Source organism: Nicotiana tabacum, chromosome 18 (assembly GCF_000715075.1).
Source record: "Nicotiana tabacum cultivar K326 chromosome 18, ASM71507v2, whole genome shotgun sequence".
NCBI classification, from domain to species: domain Eukaryota; kingdom Viridiplantae; phylum Streptophyta; class Magnoliopsida; order Solanales; family Solanaceae; genus Nicotiana; species Nicotiana tabacum.
The window spans coordinates 132,522,308-132,544,234 of record NC_134097.1 but is presented as its reverse complement, the minus strand read 5'-3'; the positions used below and the strand labels follow the sequence as shown (position 1 = coordinate 132,544,234).

General features: G+C 34.6%; 1 protein-coding gene across 1 annotated transcript; it reads right to left on the bottom strand.

Annotated features, from left to right (window-relative positions):
• Positions 1-11,651: 11,651 nt before the first annotated feature.
• LOC107809223 (P-loop NTPase domain-containing protein LPA1 homolog 2-like) lies at positions 11,652-17,278 on the bottom strand. The gene is made up of 8 exons (XM_016633816.2): positions 17,089-17,278; positions 16,730-16,867; positions 15,546-15,850; positions 14,474-14,555; positions 13,671-14,087; positions 12,832-13,572; positions 12,557-12,667; positions 11,652-12,259 (listed from the first exon to the last, which is right to left on the bottom strand). The coding sequence occupies exons 2-8, from the start codon at positions 16,862-16,864 to the stop codon at positions 11,861-11,863; spliced, it is 2,190 nt and encodes a 729-aa protein (XP_016489302.1). The 5' UTR covers positions 16,865-16,867; positions 17,089-17,278; the 3' UTR covers positions 11,652-11,860.
• Between the last annotated feature and the right edge of the window lie 4,649 nt (positions 17,279-21,927).

Below are 21,927 nucleotides of genomic sequence, written 5' to 3'. Positions count from 1 at the left end.
TACAACCTTCAAAAAAGTTTCCTCCGGCTTTGCAGGCCGTGAGAGCTCGGAACATATCAGATACAATCATCGGTGCCAGCGTGCTATATTTTTGAGTGAGCAAAGTACTGACGACCCCAGCTATCTTTATGTCAATATTCCCGTTTTTTCTCGGGAAAATTAAAAGCCCTAAGAAGGTTATCATTAAAGCAACCCGTCTATGTTCGTCCCACTTTCGACGGTTACTTTTGCTGCACAACTTGTTTTCTGGCTTGTCGAATCCTCCTATGTGGCCATATCTTTGGTATATGAAGCTCAGAGTGCAAAAACCTTTTGCCAAATCAGGGTTATGGATTGTTCTGACTATCTTTAACGAGTCCAGAAACCGGTGCACTGCTACGGCTCTTGGAGCAACCAGGTATTTATGCCTCAACGGAACCTCAGTACTGCCTTGCTATTTCCTCTAAAGTCGTGGTGAGTTCAAAGTCCGAGAAATGGAAGATATTGTGCGCAGGGTCTCAGTAAGGGACTAAGGCCCTTATAATATCTCCTCGAGGCCTGATGTCCAACAGACTCGTGAGACCTTTCAAATGTTTCTTGATTTCGTCATGCCCTTCTTTGCCTAAATCACTCCACCATAGCCGCAACTGGAGGGGAATTTTATTCATGATTGAAAAAGGTTCCTTCTGAATCGTGCTCATTCTGCACATTTATTAATATGATTAAACAAAAGAAAATATTTGACTCAAAATGATTTGATTATTTTCCTAAAAAAACAGATCTTCCGAACACGACCTTTCAGCACTTCAGGGACGAAGATTTTAAGGTTGTGCGAGTTTTAAAAAAAATGACAGAAGTGGCCATTTATACAAAGTCAGCCTTCCGGCGTTACTTTTGGGAGCATTCGGCTATTGATAAAAAACGGCATCACCCGACTCTGTGACAGAAAATTAAAAATTTTGACATATTTTTTATCGATTTTTTACAAAATGGGAGGTTGGACCCGAAAAGGGTTGCCTATGTATCTAACGTCCTGTGAGAATCAAACCGGCGTAGACATAAACTAAACTTGTAAACAAGACTCCTTTCTTTCCCCTTTTTTTTTTCTTTCCAAATAAATTAAACTAAAAAACAAAACATTTTATTTTTTATTTTTTTTTCAAAATTTCGGTAGGGTTTTGATACTTCTTGGACTTTTTGGTTTTATTTTTCTAAAAAGTAGTTATCTCCCTACACTGCTATTTTTCTCTTCTTCTCTTTTCACAAATTATCTCAAAAATTGAAGATTTCAGAAGCCGGTCAGCATGCAGATCTGAAGCAAATAAATGTGCAAATCAAACAGGATGCAGCAGGATGGTCTTTTTCCATTTCAGGTTGCTAGTCCTAGACGGACCCAACCCCTGTGTTGAGCCCCCTAAGTCAAAATGCAACATGATGCAAATAAGCGTTCCTACTAGGGATCCGGCATGAAGTCACGTTATTCTATGTTCAAAACCTGGGTCTATATTCTAGACAGTGCACCCGAGCGGACAACTCGAGTTGAGGAAGGAGCTCCTTTCCGGGAACCAAAAGGCCACCCGGCTTAGAAACTTTCCGAGCCTCTTTTATTTTAGGGTATGACACTAACAGAATAGGGAGTCTTAACCAGTAAGCACATCCCCAGAGGTAAGAAGAGAAGGTTTCGGCACAGTTTATATGTACAATTCAAATAATATCAAAGCAGTAAAAAGCATCATTTTGCATATTAAGCACAGATCATACGAGAATATCAGATAATGAAGCCAAAATGTAACAATTTATCAAGCTCGAATTTCTAACCCTGAACCGGTGGTTTTGGGTTACTGTTTTCCCCAGCAGAGTCGCCAAAGCTGTCACACCTCCTTTTTCCGGCACCCGCGAGGGCGAAGGAATTTTTTCCAATTAAAGGACAATCGAAACGGGATTTATTTATTTATTTCAGAGTCGCCACTTGGGAGATTTAGGGTGTCCCAAGTCACCAATTTAATCCCGAATCGAGGAAAAGAATGACTCCATATTACAGTCTGCGAATCAGAAATCCGGATAAGGAATTCTGTTAACCCGGGAGAAGGTGTTAGGCATTCCCGAATTCCGTGGTTCTAGCACGGTCGCTCAACTGTTATATTTGGCTTATTTACCTGATTTTTAAACAATTAAGAATTTATATGCAAATTTAGCATTAAACCGCTTTTATCACTATTCTTATTATTATTTTATACAAAAATTGCAACGTCGTGAAAACGCATCTCGAACCACATCACAACCAGTGTACACGTGATTTGTTGACGCATTTTGACTTCGTCAAGATCGGGATTTGGGTTACATAAATGCACACCCGTATTTAAGAAAATAACTTTATTAAATATGCGCCAAAATACTACGCGTTATTAAACTATTAGGTAGGACTGTGAAATTTACTAAATGGCCCATCCCGGAATTTAAATATTTTTATTTTTAAAAAAAAAATAAGATTGGAGGACCCTGCAAATTTTGTATTGTTTATATTTATTTATTTTTAGCGAAATCCTCCCTTATTTTATGATTATTTTTTAATGACTACATTTTATTATTACTAAGTTTTTCTATAAATATAAAATCAATCTCTACATACTTAAAATAACATATTAGATACTAGTTTAAAACAAATATTAATGGAAAGTAATATAACTAAAATTATAATTATATATACAACATGGAATTGTCAAATTTTTTTTTTTTTTAAAAAAAACTAATTATCCCATAGTCGGATTAAAAATCATATTGTTAGATGACTTGAGCTATTGAAATTAATTATTTACAAATACTGAAAATTAGAAATAATCTTGATTACTAAACCGTATTTCTAAAAATTTAATAATTTAACCTTAATTATCCTTGTTTTAATTCAAATTATGTCCTAATACTTGATTCGCAAAATTAATTCCTGTTTTAACTGAATTTAGCTACATGATTTCGATTAACTTAATGTTGGCGATACTAAAACCCTTATGAATAAGGAACTTAATCAATTTTGCCAAACTGATTTAATAAAGCCATTTTTACATTATTTTCTTCTATTTTTATTATTTGACAGTTTAATCAGTAATGAACATGCTTAAATATATACTACCTAATAATCAGGTTAAAGCAAAGCATTATTTAATACATCGCTACAATATGCCTAATTATGCAAACGACGGCGATTTACGGAATAATAATACATGAAATAATCTAAATACAATTTTAAAAAAAATTAAAACTAAATTAGAAATTTAACATTCCATTCTTCATTTCAGCTTACAAAATGCCAAAATTACAGTTGTGTACCTGATATTGCCAATATAAGAAGAAGAAAGTCAGCCACGTAGTACGTAACACAGCAACAACAATAATAACCAACAATCCAGTCAACAGAAATCTCAGTGACAGATTTGAAAATCAAAATAAAATCCAGAAACACTATCAACAAACAACGGACAGAAACCAAGGGAATTTTCAGATTTGAAAGGCTAATTAATGTTTAACCCTTAATTTCTAAACTCGTATATCAGAATATTTATCAGGTGTGTACTACTCTCTCTTCTAATTTCCAGCTCTTTTTATTTGTATTTTTTTTTTCTTTTCTTTCTTGAAAGTTTTAATATTTTTCGGATTTTTTCTTTCTCTCTTAAATATTCAGCTTTTTTCTCTCTCTTTCTCTATCTGTTCCCTCCCCTAAAATCTGATCAAGCCTCCTATATATATCACATCCCAAACCCTTTAATTAATTAATAAAACAACCATTTTCTCCTACCAAACCCATTATCTTCTCACTCATCCCCATTTTAATCCCACTAAATTAAACAAATATATCAACCCCACCCCATTACATCTTGTCCCCCATGCTTATCATAAACAATTACCATATTCTCTTCCACTACATTATGTCTTGTCCCCCATTATATAAAACAATTATATCACCTACACCCCATTACCTTTTGTCCCCCATGCTTAACATAAAGAATTATTCAAAATGTTCAATTCCCAAACTACCCCTCCGACCTTATTGCAATTACCATTTTACCCCTGAACGTACTGCAAATTACCAAACTACCCCATCAGCTATAACCAATTCACCTAATCAATCTTAACCAAAATATAGCCAATATGATCAATTTCTAACAATGTTCAACAACAAATTCAAACTAAATGATGAACAACAAAGAAACAACTAAAATTATCTTGATTGAACAACATCTTTAACAACAAACAAACCTACTTTCAGATTCAACAACAACAACAAACAAACAAATATATTCAGATTTCTAAATTCAATAATCATTTGAACTTAAAATCTAACAATTTTACAACCAACAATTCCTATATTAAAACTAAACAAAATCATGAAGCAAACTGAAGAAATAATCAAAAAATGATAATCAACAAACAAGAAGATCAAACTATACTAATTTCGGATTCAAGATCAATCAAACAAAGTATGAGCATAAATGAAAAGATTCAACAACAATAACAAACAAGCTTTATTCAACTTCGAATTAAACTTAAACAAAAACAAATAAACATATTCAAATCACTAATCTTCAAATAATCAATTAATCTTTTTAAATTAAATCCAACAAAATTATAACAAAGATACATGATCCAAAAATTAAAAACCAAAACATAACTTCACATTAAATCACTAAATTAAAAACGAACTTCAAAAAAAATGAATACGAATTAAATCTATATTAACAACAAAACATGACGGATTCAAGCGATTTAAACTAAATCTATCAATATTAAACTTAAACTAACAATTCCTTTTTTACAAAAATAAATAAAATTAACATGAAATAAACTGAAAAACAATTAATTAAATTTTCATTTAAGTCTGAAAATTAAACCAACAAAACACATGAACAAACTAAAAATTTAACAAAACGATGACCAACGAACAAAACAAGAATCAAACATTTACCGATTTTGGCTTCGAGAAATATCAAAACGAAATATGGATAAAAATAAAACTCAAAACCCACTAACCGGATCGAAACGACGAACAATGATTGACCAACGACGAACTCATATGGACTGTTTTGACGACCCCAACCAAAACTCTCACAAATGACGACGAAGACGATCCTAAGAAGCAACTGAAGGAGGTGAAGCAAAGCAGCAGTGGAAGCGATGCCGGACGGGGCAGCAGCAACGCAAAAACGTGAGCAGCAGCAGTACGGGGAAGCTTCGAACCAGCTGCTCGACGGGCAGCAACAGTAGATGCTGGACGAAGCAGTCACGCAGCAGCCATAGCAGACGCAACAGTAGTAGAAGAAGCAGACGATGCAGCGGCAACTAAGGTTTCTTGGGGTCGTTCATGGTTGTCGTTGGGCGATGATGGAGCTGGAGTCTCGAGGGTTCGTTTGGATGGAGAAGAAGACGAAGTAGCGGTAGCAACTATGGGAGCTGGAAACGCAGCAGCATGAAGTGAGGAAGAAGAAGAAGCAACGATCATCGTGAACTTGAAGAAGAAGAAGAAACCCTCGCGATCTTGAAGAAGAAGAAGAAACACGGGCAGCGGGTGTGTGTGTGTTGTGTTGCCGTGGTTGTGTGTGTGTGTATGTGAAGGAGAAGAGGCGGGGGAAGGGCAGCCATTGATGGGTTTGTTTGGAGCTTTTTTGGAGAAGAAGATAGAGAGGGGGGCGGATGGGATGAGTTTAGGTTTTTTTAGGTTTTTTTTTTTTTGTTTTGTTTTTTGAAATGCAAGATAGGGGGTGTTGGGTTATGGATTGGGTCAACCCGGTTTGAAGTGGACCGGGTCATGAGAAGGTTGGACAATTTTTTGGGCCTGTGGCTCACAATTGAAGAAGTGGCCCAATCCGATTTTTCTTTGTATTTTTGCCCTCTTTTCTTCTTTTATTTTTCTAAAACTAAATTATAAAAATACTTAAATTATTATTAAGAACTAAATTAAGTTATAAAAGCGCAAATTAACTCCCAATAACAATTAACGCACAATTAAGTAATAATTAAGCATAAAATTGTATATTTGGACATTAAATGCTAAAAATGCAAAATATGCCTATTTTTTGTAATTTTCAATTTTTGTAAAACAAACTTAATTACTAACAATTGTATAATTAAATCCTACATGCAAAATGCGACATATTTTATATTTTTTATTAATTTAACAAATAAACATGCACAGACAAATACAAATAATTATCCAAAAATATCACAAAATTCTCAAAATTGCACATCAAGGAAAATCATTTTATTTTGAATTTTGTGGGAGTAATTCTCATATAGGGCAAAAATCACGTGCTTACAGTTGTTATGAGAATTAATGCCTCGATCCCCTATTAAGTGCTTTTTCCATGTTTATTTCTGCTATTGTGATTTGTTGAGAAGATTCGTTTTGAGTTTCGGAGTGTTTTGGGACATTTAGTTTCTAAATGAGAGCTTAAGCTTTAGAATTTGGATCGTAGTCGGAGCGGTGTGAAGACAGCTTCAAAATGGAATTTCGTCAATTCCATTAGCTCCGTTGGGTTATTTCAAGCTTAGGGGCATGTTCGGATTGTGTTTTGGAGGCCCGTAGCTTATTTAGGCTTGAAATGCTGAAAGTTGAATTTTTTAAATTTCCGGATCGATAGTGAGATTTTGATATCGGGGTCGGAATCTGATTTCAAAAGTTGGAATAGTTCCGTAATGTTGAATGTAACTTGTGTGCAAAATTTGGGGTCAATCGGAGGTGGTTTGGTTGGTTTCGGCATCGGTTGTGGAATTTTGAAATCTTAAGTTCATTAAGTTTGGATTGGAGGGTGATTCGTGATTTTAGCGTTGTTTGAGATAATTTGAGGGCTCGGCTAAGTTTGTATGGTATTTTAGGATTGGTTGGTAAGTTTGGTTGAGGTCCCGGGGCCTCGGGTGTATTTCGGATGCTCAACGTGTCTTTTTGGACTTAAAGAAGTGGCAAATTTTTTCTGGTGTTGTTGCAGAGCAATCCTTCTTCGCGTTTGCGAGAGGGGTCTCACGTTCGCAAAGAGCATCTGGGAGAGGCAGCTGAGTTGTGCTTCGCGTTCGCGATGGTGCTCCCGCATTCACGAAGGTGTGGACCCTTTAGCCTATGCGTTCGCGAAGGGTCTGTCAGTGCAAGCTACGCGTTCGTGAGTGGACCCTCGCGTTCCCGAAAGAGGAAATTTGGTCAGTGGGATTTTGTGCATCGTGTTTGCGATGGTGGTCTTGCGTTCGCGAAGAAGAACGCACCTGGGCAGAATTTAAATTCCAAAATCGAGGGTTGAGTTCATAACTCAAAAATTGGATTGAGAGCTCGGTAGGAGGCAAAATTTGGAGAGATTTTCGGAGGAAGTTTCTGGGTAATGATTCTTAACTCCTTTTTTTGTTATAACTCATTAATCTAATCATGAATTCATCATCTATTTCGGATTGGGGTAAAAATTTGGGAAAAATTAAAAATTGAGAAAAGTCCTTAGGCCTAATTTAAGGATTTTGTTCAAGATTTTCGTATTGGATATGAGTGAAATTGGTATGGTTAGACTCATGAGTGAATGTGTGCTCATAATTTGTGACTTTTACCCGATTCCTAGACGTGGGCCCGAGGAGGAGCGTTCTTGTATTTTCTTGCCTTAGCTTCGATTTCTTTAGCTAAATTAGTTGTTTGTAGTTGTATTTACGTTATGATATTGATTTTATTAGATTTGGGCCACTCGGAGTTGGATACTCGTGGCAAGAGCGTGAATATTTCAGATTGATTTTGTGCTGGTTCGAGGTAAGTGGCTTGCCTAACCTTGTGTTGGGGAAACTCCCCTTAGGATTTTGGTATTGTTGTTATATGAGTGTCGTGTACGTGAGGTGACGAGTGCGTACACGTGCTAATTGTTGAAAAATCCCATTTTCATTAAGTAAATATCTGTGTTTTCTTTTAATTGAGCAATACTTGTACTTGAAGTTTCATATTTAGCTTAGAAAATCATGATTATATGACTTAACTGGCGTATCTGCTTTAACTGCTTGCTTGGATTTCGTACAACATATTTAGAGTAGAAATTCCTGTTTATTCTCGAATAGAACTGTAGATTTCTTTCTTAAGAAAATTGTGTGTTTACTTTGGGACTATGAATTGGTATTCTGGAGATCCCCCTACACTTTACAATTGGGACTCCGGGACGATATCCCGGGAGATCCCCCTGTACAGAGTATTTACTTTGGGACTATGGATAGGTGTTCCGGGAGATTTTCCTTTATTATGATTCAGACTATGGGACAATATCCGGGAGATCCTCTGCACATCTACGTTTGGGACTACGGGACTATATCCTGGGAGATCCCTTGTTGCTATCTCTATGTTCTGAGTTGTTTCTCTCTGTGACTTCCTTCTTTATCGACTATTTGTATTTTAATTATACTGTCACATTTTATACTGTTTTATCTGGCTATATATATATATATATATATATATATATATATATATATATATATATAACCAGTAGGGCCCTGACATGCCCCGTCACTACCTGACCGAAGTTAGGCTTGGCACTTACTGGGTACCGCTATGGTGTACTCATGCCCTTCCTGCACATGTTTTTTGTGTGCAGATCCAGGTTCTTCTGCTCAGCCATACCACCAGTGAGGCGAGGCGATTTTCTGAGAGTTTGAGGTATATCTGCCGCGTCCGCAGACCGAGAAGTCCCTCTCTATTCTTCCTTTTAGCTATAGACCTTCTATAATTACTTTTGTTTAGACTTCTGGAGTTAGAACACTATGTATTTCCTCTAGTTTGTGATTCATGAGATTTAGGATTTTGGGAGTGTTGCTATTGGTCGAGAGTGTTATTATTGTATATGTCGAGCGGCATTTTAAATACTTTATCTATATTTACCTGTTGGATGGCTAGTTGTACTTTTAAATTCCTTTTTCCGCAAATGGTTAGGCTTACCTAGTCGTAGAGACTATGTGCCGTCACGATAGTTCACGGAGGGAGAACTTGGGTCATGAAAGCTCCACCCTTAGTAGAAGCTCTGTTTAACTTTGCATGTTCACTCTTCTTCTTTAACTCAGGAGTGTTCCACTTCACCAAGAGCTGACTGCAAATATCTTCATGTATCCAATCAGGCTTGGTGCCACCTCTCCTAGCAACATAATGTGAATCTGTTATCCGCTTTTGTGCTCTCTTCTCGAAGTTCTCATTCACCAGATTTTCAAGTGTAGGCTGCCATACGCACCTAACCTGCAAAATTTAATAAATAATATTAGACGAATGATGATAAGTATTAATAAAAATTAATTTATTCTTACCTTAAATTATTGCCATATATTAATTCTGATCTCGTACGGTATCTATCTACAGGAATTTCATGGCTCATAAAAAATGGCTTCATATATTCCATCATCACATGCGCGACCTGAAAGGATGGCAAAAACCTGCATTTAATTTAACATATAAAATGTCATTAAATTTATTATATGCAAAATTTTATTGAAAGCTTTTAAAATGAAATTGAAGGAAAACTCACATTTCTCTATGGGGAACGATAATCAGCCGATGAAGATGATCGTACTGTACAGTCCCTCCAGTACATTGTCTCATAGTACCAGCAACTATAGAAGTACTGGTAGATGGGGATGCAGCTGCGTGAGAGCCTCTAATATCCAAGTTAGATATACTTTGAGTGGATGATGATGGAGATGATAATTGAGTTGGCGATGTATGAGGCACAAAAGATGAACCACAATGCTGGCTACTATGATGGTTCGGGGATGCAATCAGTGGTGAGCCATTTTTTATCCCGAATTTTTGCGCCAAACATTGCGACCAATGTTGTAGGAAAAATAGTCAAAAGAATTAAAAAATATATATAACAAATATTATTTTTGAAATTTCTGACCGAATTAGTCCGAATTTTCCGACTAATTTTTCAGGGCGGAAATTTTCAGTCGAAAATCAGCTGTTTTTAGTAGTGACTTGTGGGAAACTACTGGGTTTGTTGTTGTTATTTTTGTTGTGTGTGAATATACATACATATACATATACATATACATACATACATACATACATACATACATATATATATACATATACATATACATACATACATACATACATATATATATACATATACATATACATACATATATATATATATATATATATATATATATATATATATATATATTACACACACACACAAGATTCTAATAATCTAAGCAAAAAAAGAACCTTTTTCAATGGGTATTGTTAAAATTCATTGAAAACATATAGATGAGTCGATATACAAAATTTGAGGAAGATTGGAGGTGATTTGAAATTATTTGGTATCAAAATTCGTAGTTAAAATCGAGTTCAAAAAATTCTTTTGTGACACAAGTATCTCACACACAGGTATACATGTGATATAAATATGATATATATGTGATATGCAAATGATACACAGTGTGATACACATCTTTTTTTAATGTTCATTTTCTACTTCGAATTTTCAACTAAAACCACCTAAAAACTCCACAAAATTCGTAGTTAAAATCGAGTTCAAAAAATTCTTTTGTGACACAAGTATCTCACACACAGGTATACATGTGATATAAATATGATATATATGTGATATGCAAATGATACACAGTGTGATACACATCTTTTTTTAATGTTCATCTTCTACTTCGAATTTTCAGCTAAAACCACCTAAAAACTCCACTAAATCATCTCAAAATCGAGATTCAAGCTCCTTATATGTACCAAATCTATCCTAATAACACTCACTCAAAAGAAAACAAAAATTTTACCTTTTTTTTGCTACAAATAGCTAATTGGCTAACATTAGTAATATTTAGCATATTTTATTAATTGGCCAATTTGTAATAAGCTACTTATAAATGGACAAAACTGACAATTTCCCTTTAATATATATGGCAGGAGTCTACGCCTAACCCACGAAACCACAGCTCAATATAGCCTGGGTGGTGATTTTTGGGGGAAAATCATGATTAACAATTCCCGAGTTGTAAGTACCATTTGGCATGTCATAAAAGAAACTTCAAATTTACGTTAATTGATGAGTTTAAGTTATATGCGCGGATGTTTTAAATAATATCTTTACGCGATAACATTAACAATAACATATGAACTATTTATAACAATTATGATCTGATAACCCAAAAAATCGTTTAGACTATGCACGGATGTTTTAAATAATATCTTTACGCGATAAGATTAACAATAACATATGAACTATTTATAACAATTATAAACTGATAACCCAAAAAAATCGTTTAGACTATTTCAGGTTTGTCATTGTACACTAATGTACAGGAAACTTAAAGTCTACAGGCCTAAATGGAAAAGAGAGGTAATATCTTTTGCTCTCTGTACATATATGAGATGCTAATTAATGGTTGCTTGCCTTCCAATTTGAAGATGCATTATTACGGTTACTGATTCTTTCACAAACTCTATATGCAATAACAACAACGGACCCAGTAAAATCCCAAACTCTATATGACATGTCAATTTCAGATTACTAAAGAGTAAAAGATGCCAACGCTCTAGAAGAGGTTATCTGATGCACTTCTTTCGTAAGTTCACAAAAAATAGAACAAAACTAGCAACGAGAAAAGCAAAGAAGCCACGAGGGAGGTGGGATGCGAGGCTTCAACTGCATCAAGACCTTGGAAGAAGACCACACTCAATAAACAGGCATTCTCTGGCATAATTTAATGCAGATGCACTCCTATACACAGAGGTGATACCTCTTTCGAAACGTTTAACCACAAAGCTAAAAACAAAAGAGAAACATGCTAGTAAAGTCGAAGAGAAAAGAAAAGAGGCCATGAAGGAGGTGACAAGCAACTACATCAAGAGCATGAAAGAAAACCACACAATAAAATTATGGTGCTACCTAGACACTTCTTCTGGGAAGGTAGAGCCATTTATCAACGTCCCGTGCTTTCCCAGGGTTGGAATACTGTTAGAGCGTTTCTTTATTCTAATGTTTCCAGAAGTCGGGACTCTCTTCTCATTCTTCTCTTTGAGAAAAGAAGTGTAGCTCCCAAGAGGTGGCTCCAAAATTATAGCACTCTTACTTCTGAAGGACTGATCGATGCTCTTCCTATACGTCTCAATACCTTCAGTTAGCTGCTCCCCTGAAACAGGTACGACCTTATTACTCAACTCCAACTTATTGTGTAGCTCTTCATTAACATCAGTCGTATAACCATCTTCTTCAATATCTTGCATGGCAAGATCATCGTACTCCTCGTCTGATTTGGTAGATTCCTCATCCACTGAGCCTTCCTGTGTTCATAGCAACAAAGAGGTTGACTATTAAACAAGAAACAAAAGAGAATAAAATTCCCAGGAGCTACCTGAAAATTGATACTGGGTGCTTCAAATTCAATATTTGGAAACGAAACTGAAAGGCATGATGGTTCAGCAAGAAAGAGGATCTGAACATAGTCGCATATTCACTAAGCAAACCAAAATGTGTGATCTTATTAATTGGTTTAGACCTCCTCCCATCTAGAAATAACATGCTACCAACAATATCTAGCAGCTTCTTAATGACATTAAATATATGTCATTCCCACATACCTCATCGTCAACTTGTTTGGACCCATCATCACTAAGATCCTCATCACTGTCTCTTTCAAGTGGTTCGTCAACCTCTTCATCGCTACCATGCACTGATTGATCCTCTTTGAGCTGTAATTAGGGTGAAAAAAGTGAATGCATCAACTAACTACTCGAACTAAATGGACAATATAAAATATATATAAATATATATATACAAGCTCCAAATTTCATCAACCAAAGGCCAAGACAGACTACACTAGTTTATAAGAGCTCGTCATGATTTCTAAGCATACCTCCTTTGCATGTCCTTCAGAAAACCTTGGTGAGCTGCAGCAAGACGAATAGTACCTGCTGCCATTGTCTGTCAGCTCACCTCTTGATTCATCAACACTACTGGCATGACTCGTACCACCAACATCACTGGGCCAAACACTGATCCCGAAATGGCCAAATTGCAGATTAATAGGTTCAGCCTTGCCAATCTGCAGTGGTCCATACATAGGGGTCCCTATTCCATTCGCAATGGAATGGTCCATATTAGGCTTCCCATCATTGCCCAATGTGTAAACTGGCCAAGCTTTTGCTACTGATCCATCATTATTCAGAAGAGCCATCAAGTGCCTAGAAGAACCTTGTCTTTGAATCAGTTGAAACATTCCCTTAGAGCTCACACAATTGGCAGCACACTGGTTCCTGTATTCCTCATCAATGAGTGCAACAGTATTTGTGATTGGATCATACAATTGCTCTCCTGTCTCACGCCTCCTTAAGCAGCCGAATACAGTGGCATGAATGGCTGCTACACTCTTATCAACATTGGTGTTGTTAATCTTTGGCACCAAATGTTTGTCAGCTCGGTTACAGAGATATTCCTGTATTGTCCGGATGTTCCGAATATATTTAACATACTTGTTTTTAGCAGGATCAAGTGTCATGTACTTTGCACGTACTGCAAACCTCTCTAAATGTTTTTCCTCATTTGCAATGTAAACCATAAAAGGTATGACTGAGGGGTGCTTCTTCATTAGTCCCATCTGCAGGTAAAAGAAAACATTAGAACCAAGTTAATCACCACTGGAAAGACTCCTCCAGATAAAAAGCGAAATACACATTCTTTAAAATTAATTCTTACCACAAAATTAAGGCTCAAATGAACACCCTCCACGACGACTGATTCTTTCCGCTCTTCCCAGGCAGTGATTAGCCTATCAAGACTATCAATTACCATCTCACTCTGTGCCTTAAATCCTTCAACTGCCATTTCTCTGGCACTAATCAAATCAACAGCACTTGAAATCCCAACAGGTGGAGATTTTCCATTAGTCGGACCATTTACACCTTCTTTTTGTATTGGAGGGGTTGAAATGCCAGCTAACTTCTTTGCCCTTTTTTTCACTTTTGCTTCAGAAACAGCTACTTGATCCAAATATTCCCCAGCATGGTAGGTTGAGGCCCAAAGCAAAGGGTTTTGCTTTTCATCTACAAAACTCCTCATCATATGTCGAATGGAGTCGGTGGACACAACAGTTGTTATGCCCAACCTGCTTCCCTGTAAACAGGATTCGAGAAGGAAATCATACACACCTCATGTCCCAGTATATATGACAATCTTCCATTTCAGGAGATATTATAATGTTTTAACATCATTCCACCAAAGATATGTACTTATTTTATCAAGCTTTCACAAATTTCAAGAATTCAAATTCATTTAAACTAAATCAAATTTTGATCCTTTGATATGATATTTTCCTTATTAAACTAAAAAGTCCACTATTACTTAAATATTTTCTTCCATTACCACTACTATAATACATAAGTCAGATCAATATCAATGTATCAATTCAAATTGAGTCACATAAATGGGACCCAGGGAGTAAATGACATGCCAAAATTAGGAGGTTAGTACATCAGCTAAGGCTATGAGAGAATCTATACCAGCAAAGCAGACAAGGTAGATTTGCCACAGCCACTAGTCCCACACAATAGCACGGTTACAGATTCTTTTCTCTCTCGGATCCTGAAACATACCAAACGAATTTGTGAAGAAAATACAGAACAAGGTACACTGAAGAAAAATATCAGCACATGTGCACATCATCAGCTTCCTATATCAATCAACAACAAATGGATAGGGCCATTATTCCCCTAATTTAACAAGTGACACTAAAATATAAATAACCACAGATACATGAAACAGAAAAAATAAAAACAAATGACATTGGCGCCAGAGAAACATTAGTTTAAAATACTAAGGAATAAACTTGATTAACACAATCCACAAGTACGCTGATTGAATTGTGATTAAAAAGTGATTCAGGAAACCTCCAAAGGCAACGATTACTCCCACAATTTGTAAATGAAGGATGTATTTCTACCAAGGAAATAGATCTTAATGCAATTTCATAGACAGTAAAAACCTGCATTTCAGTGACATTTTTACTAATTCAGACATCAATTCATTTAGAGGAGATGAGAAAATTACTAGCAAAGCCTATCAGTGACCTCTGATGAGAATGGCAGACTCATCTCATACTTGTTAAATTAACCAATAAATACATCATGGTGCCCGCTAATGGGAAAACAGAAATATCATATCAGTCACCCATTCAAATATATACACCATCAAAAAGGAAACTTTTACTTTGCTTATCTAACACCTTAGAAAATCTGCAAATATTCTTTTTAGTTAGGCCAAAGAATGATCACCATCTGAGAAAAGATCTTTTTTGCGTTTTTAAACGGTTGCATACTATTTAAGACATCACTATATTTTTTAGGGGATAAGGAGGATTTGAAGCCCAGAACTTGCAGTTAATTGGTAACTGGGCTACAAAACTACAATTCTCATACCCATCCCGGCTCTGTATATAACTGTGATTAAAATGCCTCACAGGAACTTTTTTTTTGTGTGTGTGTGTGTGTGTGGGGGGGGGGGGGGGGGGGGGGGGGGGTGGGTGTACTCATAGCAAAATACACCTAGTAATATTAACAGACTGCAGGAACTTACCTGCAAGCTAAAATTAAGTCAGCCCTCTGGTTGGGGCCCATATACTTGTATTCGGTTAGAGCATCACAAACAACATCTAAAAACGTTTTTCTCTTGACAACCACTGTTGTGCGCCTTTTGTACAACTCAAATGGTTTACTCTCACTTCGATTGTCCCCTTTATCCAAGAATGCATCAATAAAGGCACTAGACTCTTTATGATGAAGGCCTTTCAAGTTATCCTGTCCCGCCTGCACTCTATCTGCTGATACCAACTTATCGCCCATGCATTCACTTCTCATCTTATCAAAAACTGTCCTGCTAATCTGTTCATGCAAAATAAGATTCAGTAATAGAAGTGCCTAAATTTAATATGCTTTAAGCGAAATTGGAAGTCACAAATGCAAAAGATCATCTAAAGAACAGATGATAATGGACTTTTGGAATCTTATGAGGGATACTCTCATCAGCAGGGTTAAGACTTTCATTCTTGCCAATCCTTAAAAGAAGAATCTTACATGAGACTCATTGTCTCTTTAAGCAAATAGAAAAAAGTTTAAAATAAAACTTCCTCAAGCATATAATCAGGAACACATTACGTGTGAGCTTAAAACAAAAGGGCATTAATTTTTTTCTCTACCACAACACAATCTAAAGGGAAAAAGAAATCAGCTTTTCGAAGACGACTAAAAAGTCTTGTCGGTCGTTAATCTAACTGTCATACTTTCAACTTTACGAAGACGACAAAGATTCGGTTGTTAATCTGTCATACTTCACTAATCTAGCTAAGGAAAAAACTCAACTTTAAGAAGACAACGGCTTAATATTGTTGGTCGTTAATCTAACAGTCATACTTCATAATCTAACTGCCATACTTCATTAATCTAACTGTCAAACTTCATTAATCTAACTGTCAAACTTCAATCTTGAAGATAAACCAGAAATACCTCTTCGTCAAACTTTCTAATCATAACTGATCAGTGAGTTATTGGCAGTCACAGAATTGAGGGAAAAAAACTGTTAACATTCCAACTATGCTTTTACCATATGCACAATTACTGAGCAACAATTATCAATGAGCATGTTCAACAGTAAATCGGATCATAACAACTGGCACTTTTTTTCCAAAATTAGGTACTTTTTTCAAATATTGAGTTATCCATATAATAAATCATCAAAAAACGAGAAGAAATAATTAGTAGTACCTTAAAGGCATGTCGAGGTTTACATCCCATAAGTTGAAGAGTACTCTGCAGAACAGAACGCGTATATCTAAAAGAGTCTTTCTCTGGCTCTCCTACCACTATATACAATAGCTTTGTCACCTCTGTATTAGCCATTTTCTGCAACAACAGTAAAAACAAAAACCGAAAAACTTAATCTCCAAGCAAATAAATTAAACAATCTACAAGATCAACATGCATACTAAATTGTTAATTTGTCTCCGTAACATAATCGATCATCAATTCCACCTTATGAAGAAAAAAATCTACAAAATCACACACATTATAACGATATTATAATGCCGGTTATTACTGCAATAAATGGAATATCGAAATTGAACCTTTTGGAGTTATTTCGTCGGCGGCGGCGATAGGCGGCGGAGGCTGTGGTTTAGGGTTAGGAAACGGTGAGATTACTAGAGAGAGGAAATTGATGAAGAAGAAGAGAGCAATTTCCAACGCGATCTCGCCATTACATTACACGCCTTTGCTTTGCTGCTTTTTTCCACGAATCCAAGCACGAGTACATACACGAGTTCCCTTCTCGTGTCTATTTATAGTAATTATAAATTCCCAGCCGGTTCTTTTCGGGTCGGTTTCGGGTTTAGTATCGGGGCACCGAAGACTGGGTGTTTATTACACGTGGGAGGGCACAGAAGTATGTTGTAATTATGGGAAAAGACAAAAGTGGATCTGAATATGAGTAACAACTTTTGTCCTTGAATTACGAGGTAATTGTCTATTTGCGGATTGAAGATTGAACAAAAAAGACATTGAAAATGAAACAAAGCAAAGGGAAAACATGAAAAGGACTTGTGAATAAATATTATGAGGAGAAAATAACCAAAATAGCCCCTTAAGTTTGAGTTTCGATTTAAACTCATCTTTGTCATTTATCTTGAGAAAGATTAATAGTCCTTCAACTATGAAAAATTGGAGAACCTTTAATCTAACTCTAATTAATCTTTAAAAGTTTGTGAAAATCGGCGAAGTATGTTACATTCTTAAAACCCAAAAAAAAAAATAGATAGATTTTTTACTTTCTGTATACCTTATGTCCTAATTTAAGAGACTTAAAAATTAACGAAAATCACGTGCAAAACGTATAATTTTATTTTCAAAACAAAAAAGAAAAGGTGAATCTTCAACTCTTCGTATACTTCTATCCTAAACGCAATATGACATCTTTGAAAGAAAATGACAAACTTTAAATGCGGCTTTGTCTTGAAATATTGGTTTTTCTAGACACGAGCCAATAACACCTTTTAAATTTTGCATTTGAATTTTATAATTTGTCTTAATTGAATCGTAAAAATTAACGTGTTGCCAATGTGTAATGTTTATATTCCGACAAAAAAGGTTTGGTCATCTAATATGTTACTGCCACGATTCAATTGTCTTTATTCTTGAAAAAAAAAATAGCGTTTCAATCATATTAAATTGGATTATTTTAGCTTTAATTGAGGCGTAAAGATTAACATATTAGTTGTTCACTTGCTAAGAATATCTCATTCCCATAACAAAACAAAACGGCTTGATCATCGAATATATTTTATCCTGATTCGAATCGTCCTTATTCTTGTTTGAAGATTATCAACGTTCTAACTATGTAAATTTGTAGAATTTTAACGTTATCGTAAGAAACAACGTGTCACCCACATACAAAGCATGTTTCATTCCCAAAAATATGCTAAGACGTCTTTAAAAGATAATGATAAAATTATTTTGTTTTAAAATTAAAAAAAATATTGACTTTTAACAAGCTAGTTCCACAAAACTATTATATATATATATATATATTAGAAGTATGTAGTATTTTCGTAATATTAACTTAGATTTTCTTTGTGTATACATTTGTGTGTATCACGCATTCATTTTTAGCAGATTAGTCAGAGTTGGATGAATTCTACACTCATTTTATAGAGTTAGAGGACTGTCAGTGCTTAAGGTTAAAAATAAGATGATTCTGATCCAAAGTCCAAACTTAAGGGACTATTTTAAATCCTTTCTCCAAAGAGTATGACTTTTACACATTTATTTTTGGGGTAGGGCGGTTTAAGGATAGCGGTAATATAGGTCAAGGACCCAATTTCCAAGACAAATAAACAATACTACTTCATCCGTTTCAATTTATGTGAACCTCATTGAATGAATACGGAATTTAAGAAAAAATAAAAAAATTTAAAATTTGTAGTCTTAAACAAGTTAAAAGGGGCCCCAAAATATTTGTGTGGTTATAAAAGCTTTTCATTAATGGTAGAATTGTAAGTTTAAGCTAAATTATTGCCAAATTTAAAAATAAATTATTCTTTTTGAAATGGACCAAAAAGGAAATAGGTTCAGATAAAGGGAGAACTATAGTATTTACACATCATTATATATATATATATATATATATATATATATATATATATATATATATATATTATCAAGAGGAATAGCCTTAAAAAACGAGGATTATCTCAATAAAAAATATAGTAGGTTGCTTTCTTTTTATTTATTAAAACTTTAATGGACACAATTTGTAGTTAAATACATGTGCTAATAGAAGGCGATAGAGATCGATCCAATAAAATTGTTAAAATTAATATGCAAAAGTTACTATTAAAAAAGAAAAATGAAAAAAGGAAGGGAATCTCATTTAATCTAATGATTAATAACGCCACACGTTAATTGACTTGCTTAAGAAAGAGAAAAACACCAAGATCCCACGAAAGGAAAAAGTTCCTAAAGTTGGACTGGCGTTAAAGACCAACGTTAGATCTTTTGATTATTTATTCAATGCTTTCCACTACACGGCGCTTTAATATAACGACTTTAACTAATTCTTTTCTTTTAATTTGTAAAAAGAACAATGGAATGAAAAAAAATATTACCTTTTTAAAATGTTTTGTTGTCATAATAGCTTACCTAATTCCACTCCGCTTCATGTTTGCAATAAGCTTAGGCAAAGATATTCAGTACTTGTGCTCGTGAACGATAGCTATCAATAAAACAATCGAAATGTGCATATATTGACCTATATTATCGAATAAAAATAAAAGGTTAAAGTATTTCAAGTCTAATAATTAATGCTTTAAATCTTTTCCTTTCACTTTTTTTTTGTTTGAGAAATCTTTACTTCAATAGCTGAAGAGAGCAAAAATACGTGATGAATGATTCCACTGTTCTAGAAGATATGCAATTTCTGTTACGTATATGTCCAAATTTTGTATAAGTTAAACGCATTTACATACCTAATTTTGTCATCTTGAAAACGTGTTCATGAACTGGAGCAACAAGACATACATGGATCAAAGACTCGCGTTATATTCATGAATTACTCATAATAGCTGAGACATAGAGGTTCTCACCTTTTGGCATGAACCCCTTCAAAAAAGGACTACGTGTGACTTATAGGTCGCGAATTCGAGTTATAGAAGCAGCTACTAATACTTGCATTAGGGTAGACGTCTATATCAAACCCTTTGTAGTGCAATCCTTCCCCACACCGGAATTCTTTGTACAACGAGTTGTCGTCTCTAACAGGGATAATGTGTCATATGTCTTTCGCAAGGGGAGTGATTTATTAGTTGTATAACTATTTTTACATGAAATCGGTAAAACATATGATACTTGTAAATAAAATAATGAGATGATTATAAAGTCATTTTTTCCATTCAAATTGTAACTGATCATATGGAATTATTTTCTTCATAAATTAGGTGTGAAATGAATTGCAAATGGAATAGCAAAGACTGCGAAGAAAGAAATGAACTGAATGTTAATTCCCTCTCTTTCAACGGATCAACCTTATCTACCATTATCACAAAAGAATTATGTAGGAAATATAGGTTTGTGTTCTAATTTTTGCTGACCAAAAAAAAAAAAAAAAGTTTGGAGGGATCTTCTTGAAATTGAAGTTGAGCAACAGAAAAAAACTGCTAACCAACAAGATTTTTCCCAAATATATTGTTTATTTTCCTAAATAAAAATAAAATACGCTTAAAAGAAGATAAATTTATGAAAAATGGCTATTTTTCCTTACACTATCAACCTTTGTCTTTTTTTCTTTTATTTCTTTAAAATCGTGATATTTTTTCTACTACTACTTCTTAAATCATGATTTTTTTTTTCTTGTTATAAACATAGTTTAGTACTTTTCTACCAATATTTTAGATACACGTTGATTGGGTCAAAAGAACGTGTCTATTAAACACAAAACAATCCTATATTTTTTGTCTCTAATATAATACTTTATTTATCCCGTAAAGACTAAATATTACCTATTCTCTGGCTGGAATGTGGAAGAATACAAATTATATTGCGATTATTGTCAAAAGAGAAAATTGTAGGAAGCGCGAGTTAATTCATTCTACTAATAATAGACATAAATCTGGTGTATACAATTAAAATATTCAGAAACTTAATTATTATTTTTTGTTGAAATTATGTAATCTTGCTTTACAGCGTTAAAAAGTATTTCTATATTGACATCACAAATTAAGAATTTTAGGAAAATGGGGTCCATCACCGGCACACAGTTTAAAGTACTGTCAAATCTCGTATCACTTTGATTCTTTGAATTATAAGTACAGTACCAAAAAGAAAAATTTAAAAAGTAGCCATTGTATGACCGTTTTATTTTAGTTAATTTTTGAAGAAATAGCCATGACTCTTTCTAGATCCTAATAATTTATCAATTACTATCTCGTCCACATATATCTTTGGCACTTTTCACTTTTTCTATCTTTACGTTCAATTTGAAAATCGTTGTAGTGAAGTCAAATACAATGTGACAATTATTCAAATAGTAATATTTAGATATTTGATAATTATATGAAAAATACAATGAGTAAAAGTATTTTTCTTTCTTTTATGGAAAAATATAACAACCAGCTCTTGAAAATTAAAAAGTAGTCCTAAAAGAAGCATAGCATGTGTCACACCTCCTTTTTACCCCGCGTCACCGCAAAGGGGCGCGGAAGGGAGTTTTTTCAATTAAGGGACAATCGAAACGGAATTTATTTATTTATTTCAGAAACGCCACTTGGGAGATTTATGGTGTCCCAAGTCACCGGTTGAATCTCGAATCGAGGAAAAGAATGACTCTGTTTAACAGTCTGCGCACCAGAAATTCGGATAAGGAATTCTGTTAACCCGGGAGAAGGTGTTAGGCATTCCCGAGTTCCGTGGTTCTA